The 25,053-nt window shown below is 30.2% G+C and overlaps 2 protein-coding genes across 3 annotated transcripts; both read left to right on the plus strand.

Annotated features, from left to right (window-relative positions):
* The first annotated feature begins 3,158 nt into the window (after positions 1 to 3,158).
* On the plus strand, positions 3,159 to 10,046 carry LOC119685774 (SET domain-containing protein SmydA-8-like). Its single transcript, XM_038100152.1, has 7 exons — positions 3,159 to 3,344; positions 3,437 to 3,697; positions 5,479 to 5,669; positions 5,748 to 6,176; positions 6,239 to 6,346; positions 9,541 to 9,725; positions 9,785 to 10,046. The coding sequence occupies exons 1-7, from the start codon at positions 3,213 to 3,215 to the stop codon at positions 10,021 to 10,023; spliced, it is 1,545 nt and encodes a 514-aa protein (XP_037956080.1). The 5' UTR covers positions 3,159 to 3,212; the 3' UTR covers positions 10,024 to 10,046.
* A 347-nt stretch (positions 10,047 to 10,393) lies between these two features.
* On the plus strand, positions 10,394 to 22,859 carry LOC119680109 (ATP-dependent translocase ABCB1-like). Of its 2 annotated transcripts, none has more exons than XM_038092780.1 (16): positions 10,394 to 10,575; positions 10,909 to 11,137; positions 14,626 to 14,897; positions 14,974 to 15,145; positions 15,218 to 15,538; positions 15,596 to 16,150; positions 16,207 to 16,377; positions 16,434 to 16,706; positions 17,095 to 17,358; positions 17,429 to 17,590; positions 17,664 to 17,867; positions 21,116 to 21,217; positions 21,502 to 21,641; positions 21,700 to 22,261; positions 22,332 to 22,478; positions 22,536 to 22,859. In XM_038092780.1, exons 1-16 carry the CDS (start codon positions 10,472 to 10,474, stop codon positions 22,734 to 22,736), a joined length of 3,879 nt encoding a protein of 1,292 aa, XP_037948708.1. In that variant the 5' UTR covers positions 10,394 to 10,471; the 3' UTR covers positions 22,737 to 22,859. The 2 variants fall into 2 exon arrangements, with proteins under 2 accessions (XP_037948708.1, XP_037948709.1); XM_038092781.1 differs by having other exon boundaries at positions 10,912 to 11,137.
* Positions 22,860 to 25,053: the final 2,194 nt, after the last annotated feature.

Consider the following 25,053-nt stretch of genomic DNA (forward strand, 5'->3'; position numbering starts at 1 on the left):
ATTTATCTCCGTCAACTCCATATTCTTATAAGTAATCGCCTTATCACTTCAATTTTCGCCGATGACTGAGCTATTGTTTGTACTCATAATAAAAGTTTTACAAACTACAAGGCAACTTGAAAATCACTTACTTTTACTGGAAGACTGGTTAACCCGATGGCGTATCCAAATAAATGAACAAATAAAGGAGGTGCTTCGCCAATTGTCACACTAAATAGCATTCCAAAACCCCAAGCGGATAATGTTGCCTATATAAGAATTCAGTTAGAAAAAGAATCAACACGACGAAGGACATCAAAGCAAAAAAATGCAAATTAATTTTTAAGCTATTAACCTTAGAATACAAAGTTTTCTTATAAAATCTCATTACATTGGACTGTAATACCAAATAAAAAGAAGAAGAACAGCAGCATTAAACCCATTTGGACATTGAGTTCAAGACATAAGTCTTCAACTTAATGGTAACCCAACAACAATTACAACAGGAGTTCGAACGCAACGGTTCTCGAGCGCTTTGCAACCATAGCTGTTCACAGTAAGCTCTTAATGTCAGATTAGGATACGTGTCAATGGCAAAATGGAGCTTGTGGATTGTGTGTGATTATTGCATCATCAATTGAAAAATTGACAATAAAAACAAAGAAAATATGTCCCAAATTCTATTGTGTTAAAAGAAGGAAAAGCCATATTCTACGAAAATTCATTTTGTCTGCAGAAAACCTCTTCAGGTATCGTATATAATTTCGGACGTATTTATTTGTCATCGATTAACGAATAAATATTTATTAAAATTAAAACAAACGTACTCTGCATTAAATGATTAAGTTTAATAAAGAATTTATATCCAATAACAAAGTATTATTTTCGAATAGAAATAATCTCGAAATATTGGAAAAATAAGAATTAATATACTTTCAAATGCAAACAAGCCTTCGTGGATACCAGCGATTAACGAAAATTTGTCGATCGAGGTAATTTACAAACGATTTAGAAAACCGGCGTTGCAGTATGAACAACTGCATGAGAATATGTATCACGTGACTTGATGTCTTAGCCTTGAACGGTGGGTTAAGATATCAACATTTATCACACTTTGCTCGTCATATGAGACTACAGATAAGTCATGCAATTGTCATGAACAATATTATTACTACAGAACATTACGAGGAATGAATCGTTTGTGCAAGGTCAGTATTATAATTGTTAAAATAATAATTACGTTTGTAAAGCAAGCTGGTATATGAACTTAGTTCAAGGCTGAAAGAAAATAAGTTTATAAGCATATACCGGGTTGCTAAGGAAATTACACAAGTAATATTCCTCACTTGTTATTCGTAAAAGGCATACAATTTCAATGAGAACTGTGATCGTTCCCACGACTAAGCTGAGCGATATCTAATCGCTACTTTAATGCAGCTTAAGGTATAGGGCATTATCGTAGGAATTGTATGTATCTACACCTTGCCAAATCTGTATAAAAGCCTAAAATTTTAATAATAAAAAACAATTCTATTCCAGAATTCATTGAGTTTAATTGGTTCAAGTGCTTATTAAAACTTAAAAGTAAATAGGTTAAAGTGCCTAGTTGGTTACGAATATTATTTGAACATACGGAAGTTGGTTCAAGCACCAAATTCACATATAGGAATTGGTTCAAGTGCCGGGTTCCTAATCAGAAGCAATACTGAATCGATTCAAGTATCGATTCAGATTCAATAACAAACCAGTTATTGAAGACATATTATATGGATCTTGCTTATAATTTACCTGTCTACCAACATGCAAAATTCCACTTTGTTTTTATTATTGCAAATTGTCGAAAAAACAGTTGTCTCTTCTTTGTTAGGAATGACACTACGTTGCAAAATATTTTTTTTGTTTTCTAAACATTGGCGAATTTCGAGTTGTGCCTCTCTTGAAGAGGGTGTGCGATATATACAACTTTGAACGAAGTACAATAAATTTCAGAAGAAAGTTATAAAAGTTTTTACAGTCTTATATACCAAGTTGTATATTGGTATACAGTAGAATTAAATTAGTATATAAGTATTACAACATGTATCAAATCTAACGTGTATTTTTTTAACCATTCTTGATTGACGTGTGCTTTGTGCGAAGGTGCTGAGTCCTGTTGGAATGTCCAACGTCTGCGACCAAAATGCTTATAGGCCCAGTGCTTAAGTGCTCCCTCTAAAATAATTTCCCGATAGACTTAGCCGTTTATTTTTACCCCACGGTCGATGATCCCGGCCAGGAGTGATCACGGTCGATGATCACGGACAAAGAGTGATCATCGGCCGTTACCATCGGTGGCGCCTGCTTTCTGGTGACTATTCTTATGTTTAAGTTTTCAGCTGACCTCTCTGACCTCTCTGTTCAGTTATGAATGGTGAGTCATCAGAAAAAACGAAATTCGATAACCCACAACCTTCAGCCTTTGGCGTCGCTTTTTCATTTTACGAATCATTTCTGATTCGTATCATTGTTATTGTTTTTTTGTCCACTTTCTGGGCGTCAGGCGACGCTACCAGCATCACGGTATCGAGCTATAGTACGAGATACAAATGATTTGTTCACATTAAGGTGATGGAGGGCTCGAACGATAGCCACTTGTGTTTTTCCAGCCATATATAAAGCAATCACACTATCACGTTTAAACTTCATCACATACAACTTCTTTCTTACAACACAAAAATTAAAATGCCTTCGTCCGCTTGTAAGACATCTGTCAAATAAATTAACTTTGAGCTTTCTGTCATTAGAAATTTGACAGCTAGATCTGTGCGAAGTTGTTGAAATTTTCATCAACCACCCTATATAGCAGTAAAAAGATTATTACAAGAATAAAAATTATATAACCTCTTAGCTAAATTGATCTAATTGAATTGAAGGCAACCGCCTCATTTAAAGGTTGGGGTCTTCCAGCATTCTGTCCATAAAGTTTTTGCCACTAATTGTACTAAAATTATTTAAAAAAAAAATAAAGTAACGCCAAAAATTTATTTGTCCATAAATAAAATATTGAGTTTTTACTAGTGTTCAATGTGGGTACAAATGTATACATTAATGTATGATCAATGTATACATATCTGGTTCTTAAAATGCGACTCTATGAATGCGTCTCTATTTTTAGATTCAGAAATATAGATATTTTTCCCATTCTTATTTCAGAAAATAAGCTGTTTAGTCTTATTTATTATAAGAAGTAGAAAATGAATAAGTGCACGATCTGTGAGAAAGAAACTAAAAATAAATGTTCTAATTGTTCACAAGCATTTTATTGCACTGCCGAACATCAAAAACTTGATTGGAAAAATCACAAAAGTAATTGCCATCCATTTAAGGTAATTTTAGCAGTATATTGAATAATGTGTGCTTTTATATATCATCTATCCCAAATTACTGTAAGTACCCTATTAAGAAACATTAATTTTAGATTGCACAAGATGAAGAAATTGGGCGATATCTAACCACAACACGTGACATTAAACCATTCGAAATTATATTGCAAGAAGAACCTCTGGTACGGGGTCCTTCACAAATCACTGCACCGGTATGTTTGGGGTGTTTAAATACAATTGATTCAAATCAATACATAAATTGTGAAAAATGCAATTGGCCGATATGTGAGGAGCAATGTGGGAATTGCTCAGAACATATAGCAGAATGTGCTTTTTTTTCTCAAAGGGAATACAAGGTGAGTTATTTATTTTAATGTATAGAAATTGAGTTTATTGCAATTCTGCACACAATTATCACGTTAAGTTTATGAATGTACACTACAATAGTATCTTATAGTGTTTTAGTTTGGTGTAGATTTTTATCCCTAATAATCATCACTTTTGGAAATATCAGGTTCCTTTATATGTCTTATAGTGTCGTGAGCCTTTACTAATTTTATTAAAGTACGTCTCTACTCTGATTTCGTCGAACGTGTTCCGTCAATAGTGCAATAGTTATTTGTGGTCACTTGTGTTTTTGCATAAATAAAAGAAAAATATGCGTATTATATGCATAGACTATATATATCGATTCTTATTATCACAACGGTGTCCCGCATCAGCATGTCCACGTTTGTTTACGTACAGGTGACGATATCTAACATAAAATGAATAACGCAATTATTCTACGATAGATTCTATGACGATTCTTCAAAGAACTCTGGTTTGTGATTCCTGATTGGTAGTCTGCGCTTAATATTGATTCCTAGATTACTGTGTATGAGATTGCATAATTCTGCAACCTGAAAATAGTGCAATAGTAAAATTCAAGTCACTTTTTACTTGAATTTTAGTACACGTAAGGCAACAGACCTATTGTTTTCTATAAGGTAGTCTGAGTCAGGTGATTTCGTACAGCACAACGAATTTTGTATTTAGTTACGATATTTTTACTTTTTTGTATCATATCATAGCTGCTTTAAAATAAAACAAAAAAAAAAATTAATTGATAGTATAATATTGTAACAGTAATGCTTCGTCAACATTTTGGGTGTTTTTATCTATTTTGATTGTTTTATTTTTTAAATTTTATTTTCGTCATTTAGCTTATATGACAGTTATATCTAAATTTTAACCTATTTGCCAAAATTTTTAAAAGTTATGAGAACGATAAATTTGAATAGTTAATATTATTTGTGCTTACGAATGAAGGAGTTTTACCTAGGTATATAAATTTTTTCAGATTACCATTTCTACTTTTCAGTAAGAGACAAATTTCCAATATTCTGTTTCGCAACCATTCCAGTTCATAATACATTCTATAGTCCATAGTACATATGTTCTTTTAGGACGTTTTGCCAAAAGACCCTCCATAATTCCTTTTTTTTACACTTCTTTCGTCATACAAAGAGCTTCGAACCGAAACGTAAACCGAAAAAATCAATATTTTTACCAAACCGAAACCGAACTGAAAAAACGGGTTCAGCATCGTATATTATCTGTTTATTCTAACTCATTTTAGAGATATATTTTTTCTTAATAAAATTCGTTAGGTAGGTATGCTTTCTTAAAAGATAATTCATGATAATAAAAGTAATTGGTAATACAAAAATGCATTTGAAAAATGAAATAAACCGATATTTCTCTGCAAGAGTAAAAACCAGAACCAATGTATTGAGTTTATATCGGTTCTAGTTTATTTTTATGTATATATAATCCTACCGACATAAAAATTGTACAATTAAGTAAAATAATGTAATATCTGGTTTGTAAATCCAATTAGAATAAGTATTGGAAAATTCTGAATTTTATCTTTTATTGACAGATGATATTATATACTATATATAATGTATGCGTTATAAGTAACACATATAAGAAAATTGTGCTGTGTTGTATATAGAACGTACTTTAAAAAGACAAATTTTTTTAAATGAAATTAATATTTTTTATAAGCATTTCATTTTTTTATATAATATAACTGCATTTTATAATATAATAAAAGAAAATGTTTAATTGCTTATTTTATGTATTGAACTAGGTGAACATTAAGGAATTTATTAATCCTCATCCGCTGTATCAGTGCGTTAGTATCATAAGGTGCTTACTACTAAGTGAATCAAATCCACATAATTGGAATAAATTTGAACAATTAGAATCATTAGAAGAAAAACGTAGGGGATCCATGCAATGGAAAGCAGATGTAGACCACATTGCCGCTTTTATACCAAAGTAAGTAAAATAATGTACCTATAAGTGAAAAAGGTTAGTGTTAATTATGTAAATTTTGTAAATTTTGTAAATTTTTAGATTCTTTAAAACGACCAAATATTCTGAAGACCACATTATGAAGTGTGTAGGCATTTTTCAAATTAACGGGCATGAAGTCCCAACATCTGATCCTCCACATGTTGCTGTTTTTCATAAAGCCTCATATCTTGAGCATTCATGTACTCCAAATTTGGTAAAGACCTTCACAAAAAAGGGAAAGATCATTTTATGGGCGTTAAAACCTATCAAGAAAAATACTCATCTTAGTATATGCTATACGGATGCTGTATGGAATACTGCTGAGAGACAAAACCATTTAATGCAAACGAAGCTCTTTGTATGCAAATGTGAACGATGTGTTGACGTATCAGAGTTAAACACAAATTACAATGCAATCAAATGCGGAAATGCTGATTGTAAAGGCTTAGTGTTGCCAAGTGACCCAAAGTGTTTGGATGCAGTTTGGAAGTAAATTAATTAATTTATTGTATACTTTATATATATATATTTATAATTTTTTGTATTTGTAGTTGCAACAGGTGCAACCGCTCAGAAGAAAAATTTAGTGTTAATAGAAAATTGGAGCAAGCTAAAGCGGACTTACAAGCAATGGATAAAACAGCAAAAAATTGTTTGAGGTAAAATAAAAACGATTTATTAAGACCTATTAATCATTACAACATTGAAATATTTAACTAAGACGTCATCTTATGCAGAGTCGTACAGCTGTTAAAATCCATTTTAAGACTAAGTTCAAATATTTCTAAAAAAGCAAATAAATTCCTTTTAAATATGTTACCCCCTTTAAAAAGGCAGAAAAATATATAGAGCAACTATTAACAAGAAAGTCTTATAGTCAAGTGTTATTCCTGGCCTTAAGTTCTTTCAAAATTTCTTTAGATATACTGGATACCTGCTGAACGCTATGTGGCAAAATAAGCGCTTCATTGTGTGGTGGGTCCGTAGACATAAAGGACAAGAAGGCAAAAATTGGGGGAATTATCTCGCACAAATGAAGGACACAACTTCAATCAATTGGAACTGATAAAGTACATAGTCTGCACTTTTTATCTCACAAGAAAGAAGAGTTATATAAATTGTCACAGCGTGTTTCAAGAAATTTTACTTCCAGATCAATTTTCTGTACCGAAAACACTAAAAAAAACTCCATAAATAATAGTTTAAAACCTTGTAAAACAATTAGGGATATAACTAGAAACTTTTATTTGCTAGTGAATAATAGCTAGTGCTAATTCATTTTGTTGGAGCTAACCTTACAGTGATGTAATATGTGGTTTGTGGTTTTCAAGCTCATTTTACAAAACATGTCTCACTATGGTCAATTTACCGGTATCTATAAGAGTACTAACATTAAACAGTAACATTTAACAGTAATGTTAATAACGTTCTGCTCTACGGCTGCGAAATCTGGTTTACCACCAACAATTTGATCCATAAACTGCAAACCTTTATAAACATATGCCTCAGGGGAATTCTGAAAATTTGATGGCCTCTCACTATTAGAAATGCCGAACTATGGTCAAGATGCCGCCAACTTCTTATAGCAAAGGAAATCAAAAAGCGTAAATGGCAATGTATCGGGCACACTTTGAGGAAGGCACCAAATGAAATCTGCAAACAAGCATTAACATGGAATCTTCAAGAAAGCAAAGACCTGGTAGGTGCAAGCAAACTTGGAAGCGAACACTAGAGAAAGAAATCCAAGCAAGCGGAAAAACCTTTGGAGAAATTAAAACCTTGGCAAAAAATCGTGATAGTTGGAAAAAGTTCGTTATGGCACAATGTTACCCTGGAAACGTACCGGAATGAATAATAAATAAGAGTAATATATATAATGTATATTCGGTTGTTACCTTCAACCACCCTGACTTCAATTGTGCTTCCACTTCCATATACATACCTGCATGTGGTTGATGCACTCATTAAAACAGAGGTACTGAGATTTACATCTTTACGGTATTTTATATTTTAAGAAATGCAAGAACTTTTTAATATTTTAAATTCTATTATTATCTATGAAGACATGTGAAGATATATCAATTAGATAAATTGCATTCACACTTAAGGTTAGAAGCTGAATCACTGGACAGTCTAACATTTTTTTGTTCTGATGAGTAAATCAAATCCTGTATAAATTTATCGTTTAAAATTGTAAATAAATTATGTGCTTTGATAAGCGACATTGTTGACATATGTACGTACACATAGTCTATATCATTTTTAGTGCGTAATTGAATTAAAAACTGAACAATCATTTTATTAATGCGATAACAACGAAAATAATAACTACACGCGATTACACATCATAGCTACGCTCATTCATAAATACTCGTAAATGAAGGTACTCAAAGGGTTACAATAACTATATTATGAATTTATGTAAAATATTTTAAATTACTATTGATTGTTGCTAAAATTACGTTCTTGATAAATAATAAACCTGTGTAGTATGTAATACCTATACAAATAATAACGACATAAAAAACTTCAGCTGCAGTGTTGCCCTCGATCCCGCCGCTGTTATCAAATATACTTCGGCAATGACATTGCAAAATAGTTTCTATTATTACGTATTTTTCTGAAACCTTTGTGAGCATATGTAAAACCAAGCCAAAATTTTTATAATGATAACGATATACAGGGTTTTTCCTAGCTGAAGAAAAAAAAAACAAAATAGAATTGTATGAGAGAAAGGGTCGATATGAAAATAATACTAAAAATATAATACTTAAGAACTAGATGAGTTCTATTTTTCATTAGTTTATCTTTTCTTGTTCTATTACCTCATTGTTTGCAATATAAACGTACATATAATATATTTTTGGTAGTAGCTAATGGATTTAAAGAAAAAGGCCCAAACAATGGAAGCTTTCATTTTATCTTCAATTAGTATCCAATTACTTTTATTTTTTCTCCACACTATCTAAACACATCGCTTAAGACGTGCATAGTAAGTAAATTATATGTATTGAAAGTAGTATCAGGCTAGTTTCTTATTAGTCATCTTCTTCTTGTACATTAAATCAAAGTCAATGTTTTAAGTATAGACTATACACATACACTTTTAGTTCTAGAAAAATAATACTAATATAACTATTTACGCTTATGGGTATAGCCACCAGCGAATTATAAAGCGCATTGAAGTGTTAGTGCTTCATAAAAGCCAAATTGGGTAATGGCCATACTAGATGGGGATATAGACATGTGTGTGTTTAAAATGTTATTAAGTGCAAGGACTGATGAAATTTAAAATAAGGACCGTTTCCTTAGTTAATTATTTACAGTGGAATGATAATTTTTTTGCTCTTCTGGTTTCATATGAAAAGAAATTATTTATGCCTGAAGACCCGCCCTTTCCCCACACAATTCCAGAAATTCGTATTCTGGCTGTGCCTGTATCCAACCTTACAAAATCAAAATATTAATTTCATTAAATTGAGCATTTTAAGAATTCTCGTAATTATATTTTTTTGAAATTTTTTAATTGCTATCCTTAAAAAAAATTTTTATTATGATGGACGACACATTTGTCACGTGGTAAAAGACATGTCGCAACCCTATAAATCTTATATATATTTTTCATCAACATAAAATTTTCATTCAATTTATGAATGCACATTCAGTCTCTCAGTTTTAGAGATAATTTACAATTGAATTGGTCATTTGAAGATTGGTAGACATGTTAACTTATTTACAAATTTATACAAATTCTTAAATACTCATATATGGTTCGATGCTGTGTTATTTTAAAACTGATAAAAATTAAAATAATATTTTATATATTGAAACTAATTTTATAATCCATTTTCAGATATTTAAATCACTATCAGAAGTGGCTACCATCATTTCACTATTATATGTGTGAAGTGAAAATTCATTTAGTTCAGCTCTTGGGAAAAGATCCAAAAGAATTGATGGTATTATCCGAAGAACACCTCAATATGAAAATAACATATTCAAAAGAACTTATTAACCTATATGAAATACTTGCTCCCTGTAAGTCACACATACTTTTTAATTAAATATAGTCATGATTACTTTTGTGAATATTTTAGGTGAAGTAAGACTTCTTGGTACCTTATGTTTTGAACTTCATTCTGCTATTGCTGAACAGACTAGACGGATCTCCTCGCAAATGAACACAACACCAAAAGCATTATTGGAAGAATCCCTACATTACGTTGAGAAATGTGTAAATTATTTGCAGTATGAATCAAATATATTTATTGAAGGCCACATATTGCAACAGGCAAGAATCAATAGAGATGCCTTAAATATGGTCTTAAAACTATGAAATGTTAAATATAATAAAAATGAATAAACATGTTTGAAACTATATATAAATGTGTGTAAATATATATATTGTCTAGTTTTAATTTTTTGCGAAATTCTTCTTATATAGATTATATATAAAAATTTGGAGTATTTATCTTGAGTTTCACTCGCACATGTCCACGCTCAAACGCTTAGGAATAATAGTATATAAAATAAAGCACATACTCGTACTCGTAAACGTTTTCTGCTTTTATCGTTGATATATAGAAAAGGTTATTGATAGCTTATCAGTTAATGCCAACAAATTATAATAGGCAAATAAATAGTAAACGTTGTTTATATATAAATATTAAAAAATTTAGTTACCAATTTTAGTCAGTTCAGTTTGTGCGGTTTGTCAACTTGATTATAACTTGAATAATACTTCTAGATTCACGGTGGTTAATTAATAATTTTTGGGCACCATTATGGGCTCCTCAAACGAAGTGGAGGATAAGGAAAGTTCCTTTTATAAAGCGAATATTATGTTTGAAAATACAAATAACAAAAATGCCGAAAAATCTAAATTTTCGTAAGTTCAAATTATGCGAAATGATTTCAACTTGATTATATACAATATTTTTATATACTTTTCATAACTTTTACAATCGAATAAAATGTGACTTAAAAACAACAAATTGTTTTGAAATTAGCAATATTTATTAATTGAATAGTAAAGTGCGAATTATGATTAACAAACTGGGAATGAGTTGACATTTTTTCAACTCTGATTATTTTTGATGGATATAATCTTTTATTACATTTTATTATTTTTTTCAAATGAAATCACACTGTATTGAATGGCCGCGGCTAGATCCTAAATACAAAAAAAAAAAAGCTAATAACATAAAATATTTAATTAAAGCAGATTCTTTTCACGTGATAAGAAAAACGATTCCAGTAAAGAAGGCTCAAAGGAAGAAGAGAATGATGATAATAAAAAGAAGGACGATATCAAACCTGTGGCATTTTTCCAAATGTTTAAATATGCTACAGGAAAAAATCGCTTAATGTACTGCATCGGAATTCTATGTTCTATAGCCACAGGATTAACTACTCCCGCAAACAGTTTGATTTTTGGAAACTTAGCTAATGTAAGTGTAAATTAAGCAATCTTCTGTATAAATTAAAAGAAAACGAGATAATACATAAATACCTTACTTTAAAAATTATTTATTTATTGTATATTTTACAATAATAATCAAGAAATTGATTTTTTAAAAACATTTTTCGAAATGTAGTACACTACAACAACAAAAATTATTTTTATATTATTTTAATTAATTTAATTTTGTTTCGAGTATTGCCAAATACCCATCATCAGTGGTCTTCAGAAATATTTTTTATATTTAATTATTCGTAAATAATTTTTTGAGACTGCAAGTACCAGGAATTGAACTCGTGCCCTGCCAAATTTGAAGCTTAGAGTTAGCGCACCTTAACCAACTGACTCAAAACCATTCTTGACTTTTATGTTTACACAATTTTTCTGGAGTTTTGTTAATTTGCTGTGAAAGTTTTAACAAATTAACTTGCTGTGTTTATATTAGAACGGAACCAACTGTAGAATAATTGAATTAATTAATCATATTTTTATTTTTATTTGCTAAATTTCGATATTATTATTTTTGCATGATTTATGTGATTTTTAATAATTTTTTAAACAAAAGTTAACATCAAACTTTTCCAACATTCTTGAATCCAGAGTATAACAGATAAATTTACTTTAAAATGTAGTGATCGGTATTTGGATAGATAGCTATATAGATGGATATATATTTATTTAACATAACATTAATAAGATTAGATTAATTTATAGTAACAATACAAACTATACTTAACACAATCACAGCTGTACTTCACAATCCACACCTTTTGGATTATATATAAAAGCCCCTAAATCGTGGTTAACTAATCAGGGAACTGAAATTTATTTAAAATGTTATTAGAATAACACAAGTATTAATATTGTATTTTTAGTATCTTATTTTTATTACTTACATTAGTGCGTTGTAGATTGCTATTGAAAAAAATCAATATTTATGTATTTGGCTTTGTTCACGTGACATTTTTTAGATTTACTTATATCAAAAGACTGTACTTAATCATTTTTAAAATTAAAACACGTTATATCAGTACCTGTAATTGTAGCGTTCAGTGCTGAAAATATTAATCAATAGACGATTTATATTCTATCCTAATATCTTTATCTTGCTTTATTTTACTATAATTTTACTATAATACTATAATTTCTCAAATACCTACTATATAGAATAAGTACTGTAACTACTTATACTCCTCTGAACATATGAGGTATATATGGTATATGAGGTGCAATAAACTCTTTGCTATTTTACCTTATAATTATTTATAGTCTAAATAAAAGTATTAACTGTTAAAAATATTATCTATTCAACTTTCTCGAACTTAATAAACTTTTAAAACTGCAAATTTAAAAAAATTATATTTTCATCAATAAACTGACAAAGTACTTTTGCGGAAAAAAGAAATGATGATGTTATATATTTCATTTATTGTGTAATTTTATACAACGTTAACGAATTAAAATTTAGATGTACTAATTATCTTTATTGTTTTAAAGTTTTGTATAAATTATAAAAAAATCAATTAACCCTTATCAAAAAAATGGTGTAGATAATTAAATTATTATGTATTGTAGATTGTTTTCACCATTTTAAATTAGGATTGGATAATATACACGCTGTTGAATTACAATACTACTGCGATATTAAATCGCAATAGTTGCATTATTTATATTAAGATTATATATAAATTATTCAAGATTTTCATAATCTTGAATCTTGCACGTTTGCAAAAAAGAGAGATCGTCAGTTACGGTTTTACACATTATTATTATCAGAAAAAATACCAGCTTAACTTCGCCAGGTTGTTAATAGAATTAAAGAAAATTGGTTACAGGTCAATTATATTATAGTAACTAGTAAATATCTTTCAAATGTCTATACCGTTATGCACAACTGTCTTAATAGTCTAGACCATGGATGTCCAAAGCATGTCCCACGGGCATCATGCGACCAGCGGCTTATATTTGTGCGGTGAGCGACATGTTTTCAATCTACCACATTAGGCAATTTTTTCTTTGTTATATTTTGATATTTATTTTGATGGTAATCCCATATAAATTAATTAAAATATTTTATATAATTTATTACACTTCACGTGAATTTACTTAATTGACAAAGACTTAAGTATATTTTTATTTGCACAATGGTTCAAATACACGTGTCCAGAACCGCAAGTCATTTCATTAAAAATTAGATATTTTTTTATAGCCACAACTAATATCAATAGTAATGATATTGATAGAATTGTAAAAGATAAATTAATGAAGAGTTAAAAATATTATATTTTTGATTATCACCGAATTTTTCATTTTTTCCGGAAAAATTTTAAACGTATGTATTTATTTTTGCGGCCCTCCAGTCTATTGAGAGATTTGTATTGGCCCGCGATCTTATCTGGTCTAGACAGCCCTGGTCTAGAGAAATGGTAAGGAACTGCGGTTGATCCAAATAAAATATAACACAAGTAAATGCTGTCCATCTATTGTTTTTTCAACTTCCAGAGTGAATCTGGTTTTAATCTTAAACATAAAAGTATCTAACGGAACCGTCTGCGCTAACTTCTTATCGCTGTAATTAGACCTATTGCTGTACAAAATTTCTTATTGTAATTATAAATTATAAATTATTGTAATTATTGTAATTCTAAAAATACGTGAGATTATTGCTCTAAATCATTTAAACTATTAAGACCTTTAAAGTTTGTTTGAAATATATATTTCAATACGTAAAGTTGTTTTACTTCGAATATAATATAACATATGTGTACAATAGGACAAAGAGTAAAATTTTTCAAGATTTAAAATTTGTTTAAGTTTTAGTTAAAGAGGCTTAGTATTCAGAAGTGTAGGTTTATCTAAGCCACTAGGCATGGAAGAGGTGGAGAAGAATGGGTGGTATGTGAAGCTAATGGGACACTGACCCCTATACGATTAAGTAACTTTTCTATTCGTGCAACTATACTACACCATACTGAAAACTGTACGTTTTAGCAACTTACTTTATTTTTAAACATATAGTTATAAATGGACCCTCTAATTTCCTGAACGGTAGTTGAATGTTGATTTCATGAAAGTGCATTTAACTTTTCAAATACATATATACCAGAGCTCTAAACAGCGCTTTAACTCTTTAGCATGGGTTTAACATCTATGGGGATCCCGTTTATTTATTTAAGAAATTCAGGAAATATTTTTAATCCGACCTTCAAATTTATGTGTCTTTATATATTAATTAACAGAAACCTGTAAAAAATATTTATAAAATCTGACTATCTATTAATGAACGTTTAATAATAATAAAAAAATATATATATTTATTGAGAGAAATTCATTAATTTTAATTTTTACTTCAAAGTATTAATTTGAAATTGCGTAAACATTACAAAAAATGTGTTAATATTAATATATTTATATATTTATTATATTTATTTTTATACTTAATTTATACTTAATATATTTACTTTTTCATATATACAGTCTATGATTTACTTTGGAGAGTCCGTTATTGGCTACACTAGAAGTGCTGAGTCGGATGCTCTTTTGGATGCTGTGCAGGAATTCGCTCTTCAGAATACTATGATCGGAGTAGTTATGTTAGTGTGCAGTTACTTAGCAGTTACGTTCTTTAATTATTCTGCTCATGCGCAAATTTTACGCATCAGGGGAAAGTTTTTAAAATCAATACTTCATCAAGATATGGAATGGTACGATTTTCATCAAAGTGGCGAAGTTGCAAGTAGAATGAATGAGTAAGAATAGAATAAAAATTGTTGCTTATGTATATAAAAATCATATATAAATTTTTTTCTTGCTGCTGAATTATAGAGATTTGTCGAAAATGGAGGATGGATTAGGCGAAAAAGTGGCTATGTTTGTACATTTTATGGTTGCATTCGCTGGTTCCATCGTTTTAGCTTTTATTAAGGGTTGGCAGTTGGCGTTAGTGTGCCTTACAAGTCTTCCAGTAACTTTTCTTGCAATGGGTTTGGTCGCTGTAGTAAATATCAATACCAATTTTCTTATAAACATATATCGCCATGCTCTTCTCTAACAATTCGTTTCTTTTAAGGCAACGTCGAAACTTGCAAAAAAAGAATTAAATGTCTACGCTTCTGCAGGCAATGTTGCAGAAGAAGCTATAAGTAGTATACGGACGGTTAAAGCTTTTGAAGGGGAACAAAAAGAAGTTAACGCTTACAAAAGCCAAATTGTAGATGCTAGGAATCTCAATATAAAACGAAATATGTTTTCTGGAATGGGATTTGGTTTGCTATGGTTTTTTATATATGCATCATATTCTTTGGCATTTTGGTATGGTGTCGGTTTGGTCTTAAAAAATTATGCTGGCGATGAGTACTACTCTAACTACGACCCAGGTACAATGATAACTGTAAGTTACTTTAGAACTCTATATGCAAGCTAAGTTTTTAATCATATGCATTTAAAGGTATTTTTTTCGGTAATGATGGGATCGATGAATATTGGAATGGCTTCGCCATATATTGAAGCATTTGGTATTGCAAAAGGCGCTTGTGCTAAAGTTTTTAATTTAATCGAACAAATCCCCACTATAAATCCAATAGAACCGAAAGGTAAAGTTTTGAATGAACCGTTAAATGAGATTGAATTTAAAGACATTGAGTTTGAGTATCCCACACGAAAAGAAGTACAAATTTTAAATAAATTAAATCTTAAAATTCACCGTGGCCAAACTGTTGCTCTAGTTGGTCCATCTGGTTGTGGAAAATCTACGTGTATTCAGTTAATTCAGAGATTTTATGATCCACAGGGTGGTTCAGTTCTTTTCAATGGTGTGGATTTAACCGAAATTAACATCAATTGGATAAGAGAACGAATTGGTGTAGTAGGACAAGAACCTATTTTGTTTGGTACATCAATTTATGAAAACATACGTTATGGAAAAGAAGATGCAACGCGAGAAGAAATAGAAGAAGCTGCACGCGCTGCAAATGCGCACATATTTATAAAGAAATTACCTCAAGTAAGTCCGTCACAAAAATATTGGAAATGTAATTCTCTATTTAAACTTTCTTCTAGGGCTATGACACACTTGTCGGTGAAAGGGGGGCTCAATTATCAGGAGGTCAAAAACAACGGATAGCAATTGCACGTGCTATAGTTCGAAACCCCGAGATCTTACTTCTTGATGAAGCAACGTCTGCTCTAGACACAGCTAGTGAAGCCAAAGTGCAAGCAGCATTAGAAAAGGTATGTATTCATCTTTCTATTTTCGTAAACCATTTAATTAAATTTTAAATTCTTAGGCGAGTGAAGGGCGCACTACAATTATAATAGCACATCGACTGTCTACAATTCGACGAGCAGACAAAATTTTTGTTATAAATAAAGGCGAAGTAGTAGAATGTGGAACACATCAAGAATTAATGGACCTAAAAAAACATTACTTTAATTTAGTAACAACACAGTTGGGCGATGATGTGGCCATAACTACACCTGGAATCGATCAAGCCAACAACTTTTTAAATTTGAAAAAGGATGATGATGAAGAAATTAATGTATACTCGACTGAGGAAGAAGTAAGTCTTTCATTCCATTTAATAACAAAAGTTTTTATTTATGCATTTGGTGGTAGGGGTTAAAGTTTGTGTACACATTGACAGGATTTTTAAATTTAATGTTGTTATACAGCATATGGTATAAAAAATGCTATAAAAAATTTTTTGTGTTTTATAGGACTTTCAAGCTGCGAATATTAAAGCTGTTGCGAACCCAAACTTAATTTTTTTCTTCATTTTAGTTCGTCTTATACCTATGAATAGTTCAATCCATTATTTAATAAAAAAATAAAGAATTAATATATATTTTAATTTCTTTATATATTGCAGTATATAAATGTATTTCATATTTTTTTATTGTATTACTATATTATATTATAAAATCATTTCTTATAATAATCAATTTTAGGTTATAGAGGAGGAGAAAAGCATTAATTTTTCTCTTGTATCGATATTAAAAATGAACTCTACGGAATGGCCCCAAATTTTATGCGGATGTATAACATCTGTAATTATGGGTTGTGCCATGCCCTTGTTTGCTGTAATATTTGGTCAAATTCTTCAAGTTTTAGCTGATAAAGAGCATCCAGACTTAGTGCGTGAAAATTCAAATCAATATAGTTTATACTTTTTGATATGTGGAATTGTTGTCGGAATAGCTACGTTTTTGCAGGTAATATTACTTCTAGTGATTTTTATATAAAATATATAATTAAAGTAAAAACCTTCTTTTAAAATAACAGATATACACTTTTGGAATAGCTGGAGAAAAATTGACAGAGCGTTTAAGGGGGCTTATGTTTGAATCAATGTTGAAACAAGAAGTTGCTTGGTTTGATGATAAAGCCAATGGTACTGGCAGTCTTTGTGCAAGGTTGTCAGGGGATGCGTCCGCCGTTCAAGGTGTAAGTTGTTTGTAACATAATTTAGCTTTGATTTGATAATTTACAATCATATCTTGATGCACTTGAAAAACAGGCTACGGGACAACGAATTGGAACAATTATTCAATCACTGGCCACTCTAGCTTTGGGTATTGGATTGTCTATGTATTATGAATGGAGTTTAGGACTTTTGGCATTAGCTTTCGCCCCTTTCATATTAATAGCAACATTTTTACAAAGAAAAGTTATGGCTCAAGAAAATATGGGAACCGCTAAAACAATGGAAAAATGCACAAAGGTAAAACTTTTTATAGTGTTTTTTACTTCAATATAAAATATACAAAAATTTAATTGTTGCATCATATTTTATCAAATTAAACATAGTAATAAGTGATTTTGTTTCTTTAAAACGTCATTTAATAACGTCATTTACTAACGTCATTTAATAACGTCATTTAATAATGTAATGAAATCAAGCTATATTGAAGTGCGCCACTATATGTATAAACCTTACTGCAGACAGTGCTCAATGTGGCTCAAATATACGCATATACTTCAAAATAAGCAAAAGTCAAAGTGCCAGCTAAGAGTAACTAAATGACAAATAAAAAATAATAAAACGTACTAACTCATTGCACTAAACACATGAAATAAATGTGGGAAAAATTGTTTTAAAAAAAGCATTTGCAGTATTAAATTTTAATGGTATAGTACTAAGAAAAAGGGACGGCAAACATTTTAAATCAAATACCTTGTATAACCTCCATAGAAATAGTATAATAGAGACATAATAATTTTGATATATGATGGATTAAATTTAATCTAGATCGGCTGATACAAACAGGTCGATCATATCCATGTTTCAATGGAAAGAATTTCTATTACTGTTTTTCTTACATTTCATTAATAAAAACTGCAATGATTGGTATGGATTTGTATAATAGATTTGTGTGTTTTGTTTAGTTTAATATCGTATGCCAATATTTATTTTATTCTTGACAAATGATATATCCAAAACTTTACAAATATCGTTTCTGAATACGAACCTATATTAATATATGCATGTTAAACGTGATAGCATCACCATTAAAAAGGGTTATTCGCCATGAATAATTATGTTTCAATTAAAAAGTCTGCCTTCCGTTCTTTTTTCCGGGTATTATTAATATCGCACGAAACTGGGAAAGTGCCTATTCAAATAACTGTAAGTTATGCGCAGGTGAAACGATATTGGCGTTATAGATAATAATTAATTTGAGATAACTAATTTGAATGAGTAATTATCTTACAAAATTTAACTAAAATATAACAAATGTACGTTGAACTTATTTATTTAAAAACAAGAATAATAATATTAATACTGGTGGTTTCATATTTTCCCTTTTGTGACTCTACTAATTTTTTACAAAAATTGAAGCCTTTTCTCACCACTAGGTATAAAAGACTATTTCTGAATTATATACTGCATTGGGATGCATTTTGATTAAAATAATTGACTCAGTATTCTAAATAAGTTGTTTGGCGTTTGGTTGCAGAAGAACATATACAAATCCCGTGGTCGTTACCCCAATTGCCTTTGTAGTTCAAAACAGCCGCTGTGCATTCAGACTATATACAGTAATCTCCGCGGGGTATTCTCGTATACCCCGTATACACACGTGCAAAGGTACGCGAAGCTATTTATGAACTGTACAAATCTTCGCGTTATATGGTAGAATGCCCGTGTTATACGGGGGATTGAAAGCGCGTAATATGAAAGCGCGTTATAAGGGTACCGCGTTATAGGGGGGATTACTGTATATTCTTTTGGTAGCAGTGGATCTACAATGTTCTGTTTGCCATTTAGTTTAGAATTTAATCTTTCTCTACAGAAGTTTAAAATAGCTTCTTCCTTAACGTGTTTTGGGTTAATTAGCTTTTAAAGTGTGCATCTCTACTTGAGAAAAACTGTGTTTCATCATAAGTCTAGAATCTTTACATGAACTGTAAAAAAATGGTGTGTTTTAGAGTGGTCTGAAAGCTGTACAGGTGAGTCCTCTGTTGAATATAATGTGAAGAAGAATCCTGAAAACATTTTACTGACAGTTGTTTCTTAATGCTCTTGTAACATTAAACATTGGTCTATAAAGTCTATTGAATGCTATTTGAGCCTCATTTTAAATTACATTCGGTCGTTAGACTACGAAAATTTAAGTAAACCTATGTTTTATCATATAATTGGTTGGACTCGTTTGCTACCGGCTTCTCCATATCATTCGAAAGAAAAACAGAGACAGAGAAAAATATAGAATATTGTATGTGAATTGTTATTTAATATTAATGTATAAGTAGTGTACCAAATTTTAAAGAACACTTCTTTAAGGATTCCTGTTCTAACTGCGGTTATATATAATTTTAAAAATTTCTATCCATATCGTATTACTATAATTGCTGCTAAATTCCAAAGTTGAAAAGTGATGTACTTAAATTATTCTTATTTATATATATTTTTATATATATATTATTCTATATATTTTGAATATACATATATTAATTTTTGAAACAGCACTTCCAATATTTTTAAAGTCATTTAATGGATACTTGATGCTTTTATTAACAAATTTGCTTATCAATACAGTATCTAACTTCTATGTTAAATTGTTGACAGTGAGTACACTATGACCGTTTCTTGGGTTTCAGAACCCTGTAAAATATTTCGGATCATTTTTCACTATATTCAATGGACGTTCTTTAATAATATGTTTTCATATGTATTTGAAATTAATTTTAAAAACCCGCTCCTTAAGTAAGTTACACAGAAAACTAAAAGGTTTTTCAAAATATGCAAACATTAATGCTTTGTCTTATTGGGAATGGATGAATATCTATTATTATATCATTTATTGAGAAAATTGGGAGACAATTACTGCATTGCGATCACTCTGATTACGGTCATTGCAATGTGGATCGCTGTGATTTTAAACCATGATTGTGATCACAGTCCAGTTTATAAAATCTAAGTGTGCTTATTTGTCTTTAATCTGAACCCAAATCACTGCTTTCTGAACAGTAATCGAAGTCACAGTGATTGCAGAGCAATGTTTGTTGTATAATAATTGATATCGTTGTGCTTTTGATAACAGTGCTTTTACGTAAATGCTGTGTTCTTGTATTGGGCCTCTCGCCTAAAGCCTTCTTTTGTCCTTATGGCTTTATTTCATTTCATTTATTTCATTATTGATAAACATTTTTTAAGGAAAAAGGTTTTTACCTTTTTAAAGGTTGTATGATAGTAGATCATACATCTTATGCCATCTTATGCCATTTAAATTATAATAATAACAGCAGGGTTTCGAACAGGAAATTTCGATTATCGGTTTAGTTCTGGTTGAACATGCAAAAATATCGTTTTCTTTTGGTATTTGGTATAGTACCGGAATAATAGAGCTGCAGCTCAATTGGTCTATGTATATAAAACCATGTCATTAAATTTATATCTTTATGTATTTTTCTTTATATCATTTTAACTTCATTAACATATTAAATCTATATTTTTATTTGGTTTAGCTTGCAGTAGAAGTTGTATCTAATATAAGAACAGTCGCGTCATTAGGCAGAGAGGAAATGTTTCACAAGCAATATATGGAACTGCTTACTCCAGCTGTTCAGGTAAATGTTAAATCGAATTACAATTTACGTACACACTTTTAAATAAAAAAAAACATTTATTAATTATTACAAAATGATTTATATCTACTCACTCACTTAGTGTGATATATATTTATACAATATATCAAATAAATTTCCTATTATAAAATATTGTTCTGAATTTTATGGAAGTATTCAACAATAAATTGTACTTGTATGTGTTATTTTCAAATTAGTTTAAAATGTAATTCCTTTCACTTAATCAATACAGCTGATTAATTTATTTATAAATTTCGATGTATTAGAAAGCTAAAAGAAATACGCATTTCCGAGGTGTCGTTTATGGGTTAGCCAGATCACTTATGTTCTTTGCATATGCCGCTTGTATGTATTATGGTGGTTGGTGCGTTGTAAATAAAGGAATGGAATTCGGAAATGTATTCAAGCAAGTATCTATGTCCTTTGTATCATATGGCATACTAATTTTTATATTTATTTTACAGAGTATCACAAGCTTTAATCATGGGCACTGCATCAATAGCAAGTGCTCTTGCATTCGCACCTAATTTCCAAAAAGGTGTTACTGCTGCAGAAAACATTTACAAACTTTTACAAAGGGAACCGAAAATTGTAGATAATCCTAACGTTTCTTTAGCACCATGGTATTCTGAAGGCAATGTATTTTATAACCGTGTCAGATTTAACTATCCAACAAGAAAAGAAATTACTGTTCTTAATGGATTAAATCTTGACGTATATAGAGGCCAAAAGATAGCATTAGTTGGGCCATCAGGATGCGGCAAATCGACATGTATTCAGTTATTACAGAGGTTTTATGATGTGGATGAAGGATCCGTATCAATAGATAAATATGACTTACGAAATATATCTTTAAATAACTTACGTCGACAGTTAGGTATTGTATCTCAGGAACCAATATTATTTGATAGATCTATTAGCGAAAATATTGCTTATGGTGATAACACTCGAATTGTTGAAGAACAAGAAATAATTGCTGTAGCTAAAAAAGCAAATATACACAATTTCGTTGCGTCTCTTCCTTTGGTAAGATATTTTAGAATAAAGTAAAATTAGCCAATTTTTTTTTTAATTTTTTAAACTTTTTAAATTAAAGGGATATGAAACTCGTATGGGAGAAAAAGGAACACAACTGTCAGGTGGACAAAAACAAAGAATTGCCATTGCCAGGGCGTTGATAAGAAATCCTAAAATATTACTATTAGATGAAGCAACATCTGCCTTAGATGCTGAAAGTGAAAAAGTGAGTATATCTTCACTAGAATTTACAATATAGAATTAACTTATAAATATGCTATAGATTGTGCAAGAAGCGCTAGATGCAGCTAGTGAAGGCCGAACTAGTATTAGCATCGCTCATAGACTGTCAACAATTATTGACTCCGATGTAATTTTTGTATTTGAGAGCGGAAAGGTATGTGAAAGTGGAACGCACAAGGAACTGATCAACCTACGGGGTCTTTATTACACTTTATATAAATTACAAGCAGGAGGAGCGTGAAATAACGAATGCTATACATATCTAATATGTAGTGAAACGATCAAATTATATGCATGTTTAATTTGTATAATAATTTATTTTATTACTTACGCAAAACTATCAGTCTTAGATTATATTATATAAGTAAACATAATTTATAATATTAACGAAATATTTACATTTTTAAGACATATATACATATATATTAATAAAGTTCTAAAATTTAAAAAATTTAAGTTTATTCATAGAGTGGTGGAACAACTTAGTTTACATTATAAATTTGTATACCTATTACTCTTAACAGCTCGTAAACATCGTCTTCTGATTGAAAAATAGACACAATGAACTATTCCAGAAGTTCATTTAAAATATAAAAATTTTTAATAAAAATACATGATATCTATTCATTAGTTGAAACATATTTAGCATTTATATTTTCTTATTAGATCATTTCTCATTTACGCTGGATGTTCATATCGAAGAGGGGAGCAAAGGTTTGTTTCAGAAAAAATAAAGGATAGTACTTTATTCAGTTTTTTTTTGTAAAAATATTTTTTTTATAGAATAAAAATATTAAAATAGAATTATATGTATACATATATTAGTTTTTGGTATTTGCTGATAAAATGATCGGCTCTGTCAGCTTTACTATGTAGCCAATACAGAAATTGACGTTGATTATATATGGATGTTAACACATGAATGTTCGATGATAATTTAGTAAGCACTTTTATTTTAAATATTATCTTATTGCTACTATAACTTAGAGTAGGATTTCTTCATTACGAAATGAAGAAACCACAGCCACCAAAAAATCAAAACTATTTTATAAGAAGAAAATTTATTAATTGACAATTTTGGCGTATCATTCCCGCCAGGACGTGCAGGTTGTGAGACATTACCATCGCGTCTTAAATGTACCTCGTTGATATCTATCATCTGCAGGAATTATTCTTTTTCTTCTTTTTTAATTATATAGCATTTGCATTTTTCATAACACTTGTCAAACTATGTGTATGGTTTAAACTAGAGCCGTACAAAGCACGGCTTGTGGCTAATGTTATGTGACCCGCGACATATATTTAATCTATTACAGTTACGTGAATTTTCTTTTAGTGTAATAATAAAATCACATTATTTTATTTGATATACTATATCAAGTAAATGAATTTAAATTGATAAATTAATAAAACTAAATTTAACATAACAGTGTTAATTTATTTTTGTCGAAAACATTTATGAACGTATGTATTTGGTTAGATCAAATTTATTTAAAGACTCTTTTCCTGGGAACTGGATAATATGTTGTCAAGATAGAAAAAGTTTTATTTAGGCGCAGGTTATTTAATGCAGGAACCATTACCTGTAAATGTTCGCTCGTTCGCAAGTGCTCGCTTTGGTGTGGATGCACCTTAAGGTGAAGATTCCCTTTCATTATGAGCACCAACTCCTCATAAATGGCACACAAAATAAAATCTAATAGGAAATGTTGAACTACAAATAGTCTTTCTACATTACACAAACATGTGTTGAAATAAAACTTCTTGCCAAAGAATGTCATACCTTTTGGCATTTCAATAAAGCTCGATACAAAAAGAAACTCGATGTATGGGTGCCAAACCAGTTAACGCAAACAAACCCCATGGACCGAAATTCCATCAACGAATCGCTGCTGAATCGCAACAAAATCGATCCCTTTCAGTCGTAATTGGTGAGGTTTGTAAAAATCGACTGTCACAACTTTTTGCCAATAGAGACGAGGATTTCTATAAGAGAGGTATAATGAAATTACCTTTAAATACAAATGCATAAAAACGAATATGGGTAACTGACTATCCAATGGAGCATCAAAATGCCAGTTCGCATTTTTTCTTGCGCTAAAAGTATACTACGAAATAATTAAAAATAACTTAATTTGTTGATGGGTTTTTTGAACAATAGTAAAATACAATATCAAAATTCTTATTTTAAATTAACTGAATTTTTATTTTATTATGAATTTTGGATTTTAATTTAAATTATTAAATAATTAATTATTCGAGTAATTAATAATCAAATGTAACGTATTTGAATACAAACATTTCCGCAGAGGAGACCAATTGTTGTCTTCCAAATGTATTGTAACTTTCGCAGAACCATAGGAAGAGACAGAGTACCAGCTCCCAACGGAACGGAGCACTGCGACCATGGTTGATCTTTTGTGCTGCAACAGACCCTAGTCGAACAGAAGACATTCCGCTTTCCGAATGAAAACAGAATGTCAACCATTGAGGACCTTCTAATGTCAGAAGAGAAGAGTAGTTCTCGACCCAGTGACCTCCTCCTGACCCAGATCAAG

Source organism: Teleopsis dalmanni, chromosome 2 (genome assembly GCF_002237135.1).
Source record: "Teleopsis dalmanni isolate 2A chromosome 2, ASM223713v2, whole genome shotgun sequence".
Lineage (NCBI taxonomy): Eukaryota > Metazoa > Arthropoda > Insecta > Diptera > Diopsidae > Teleopsis > Teleopsis dalmanni.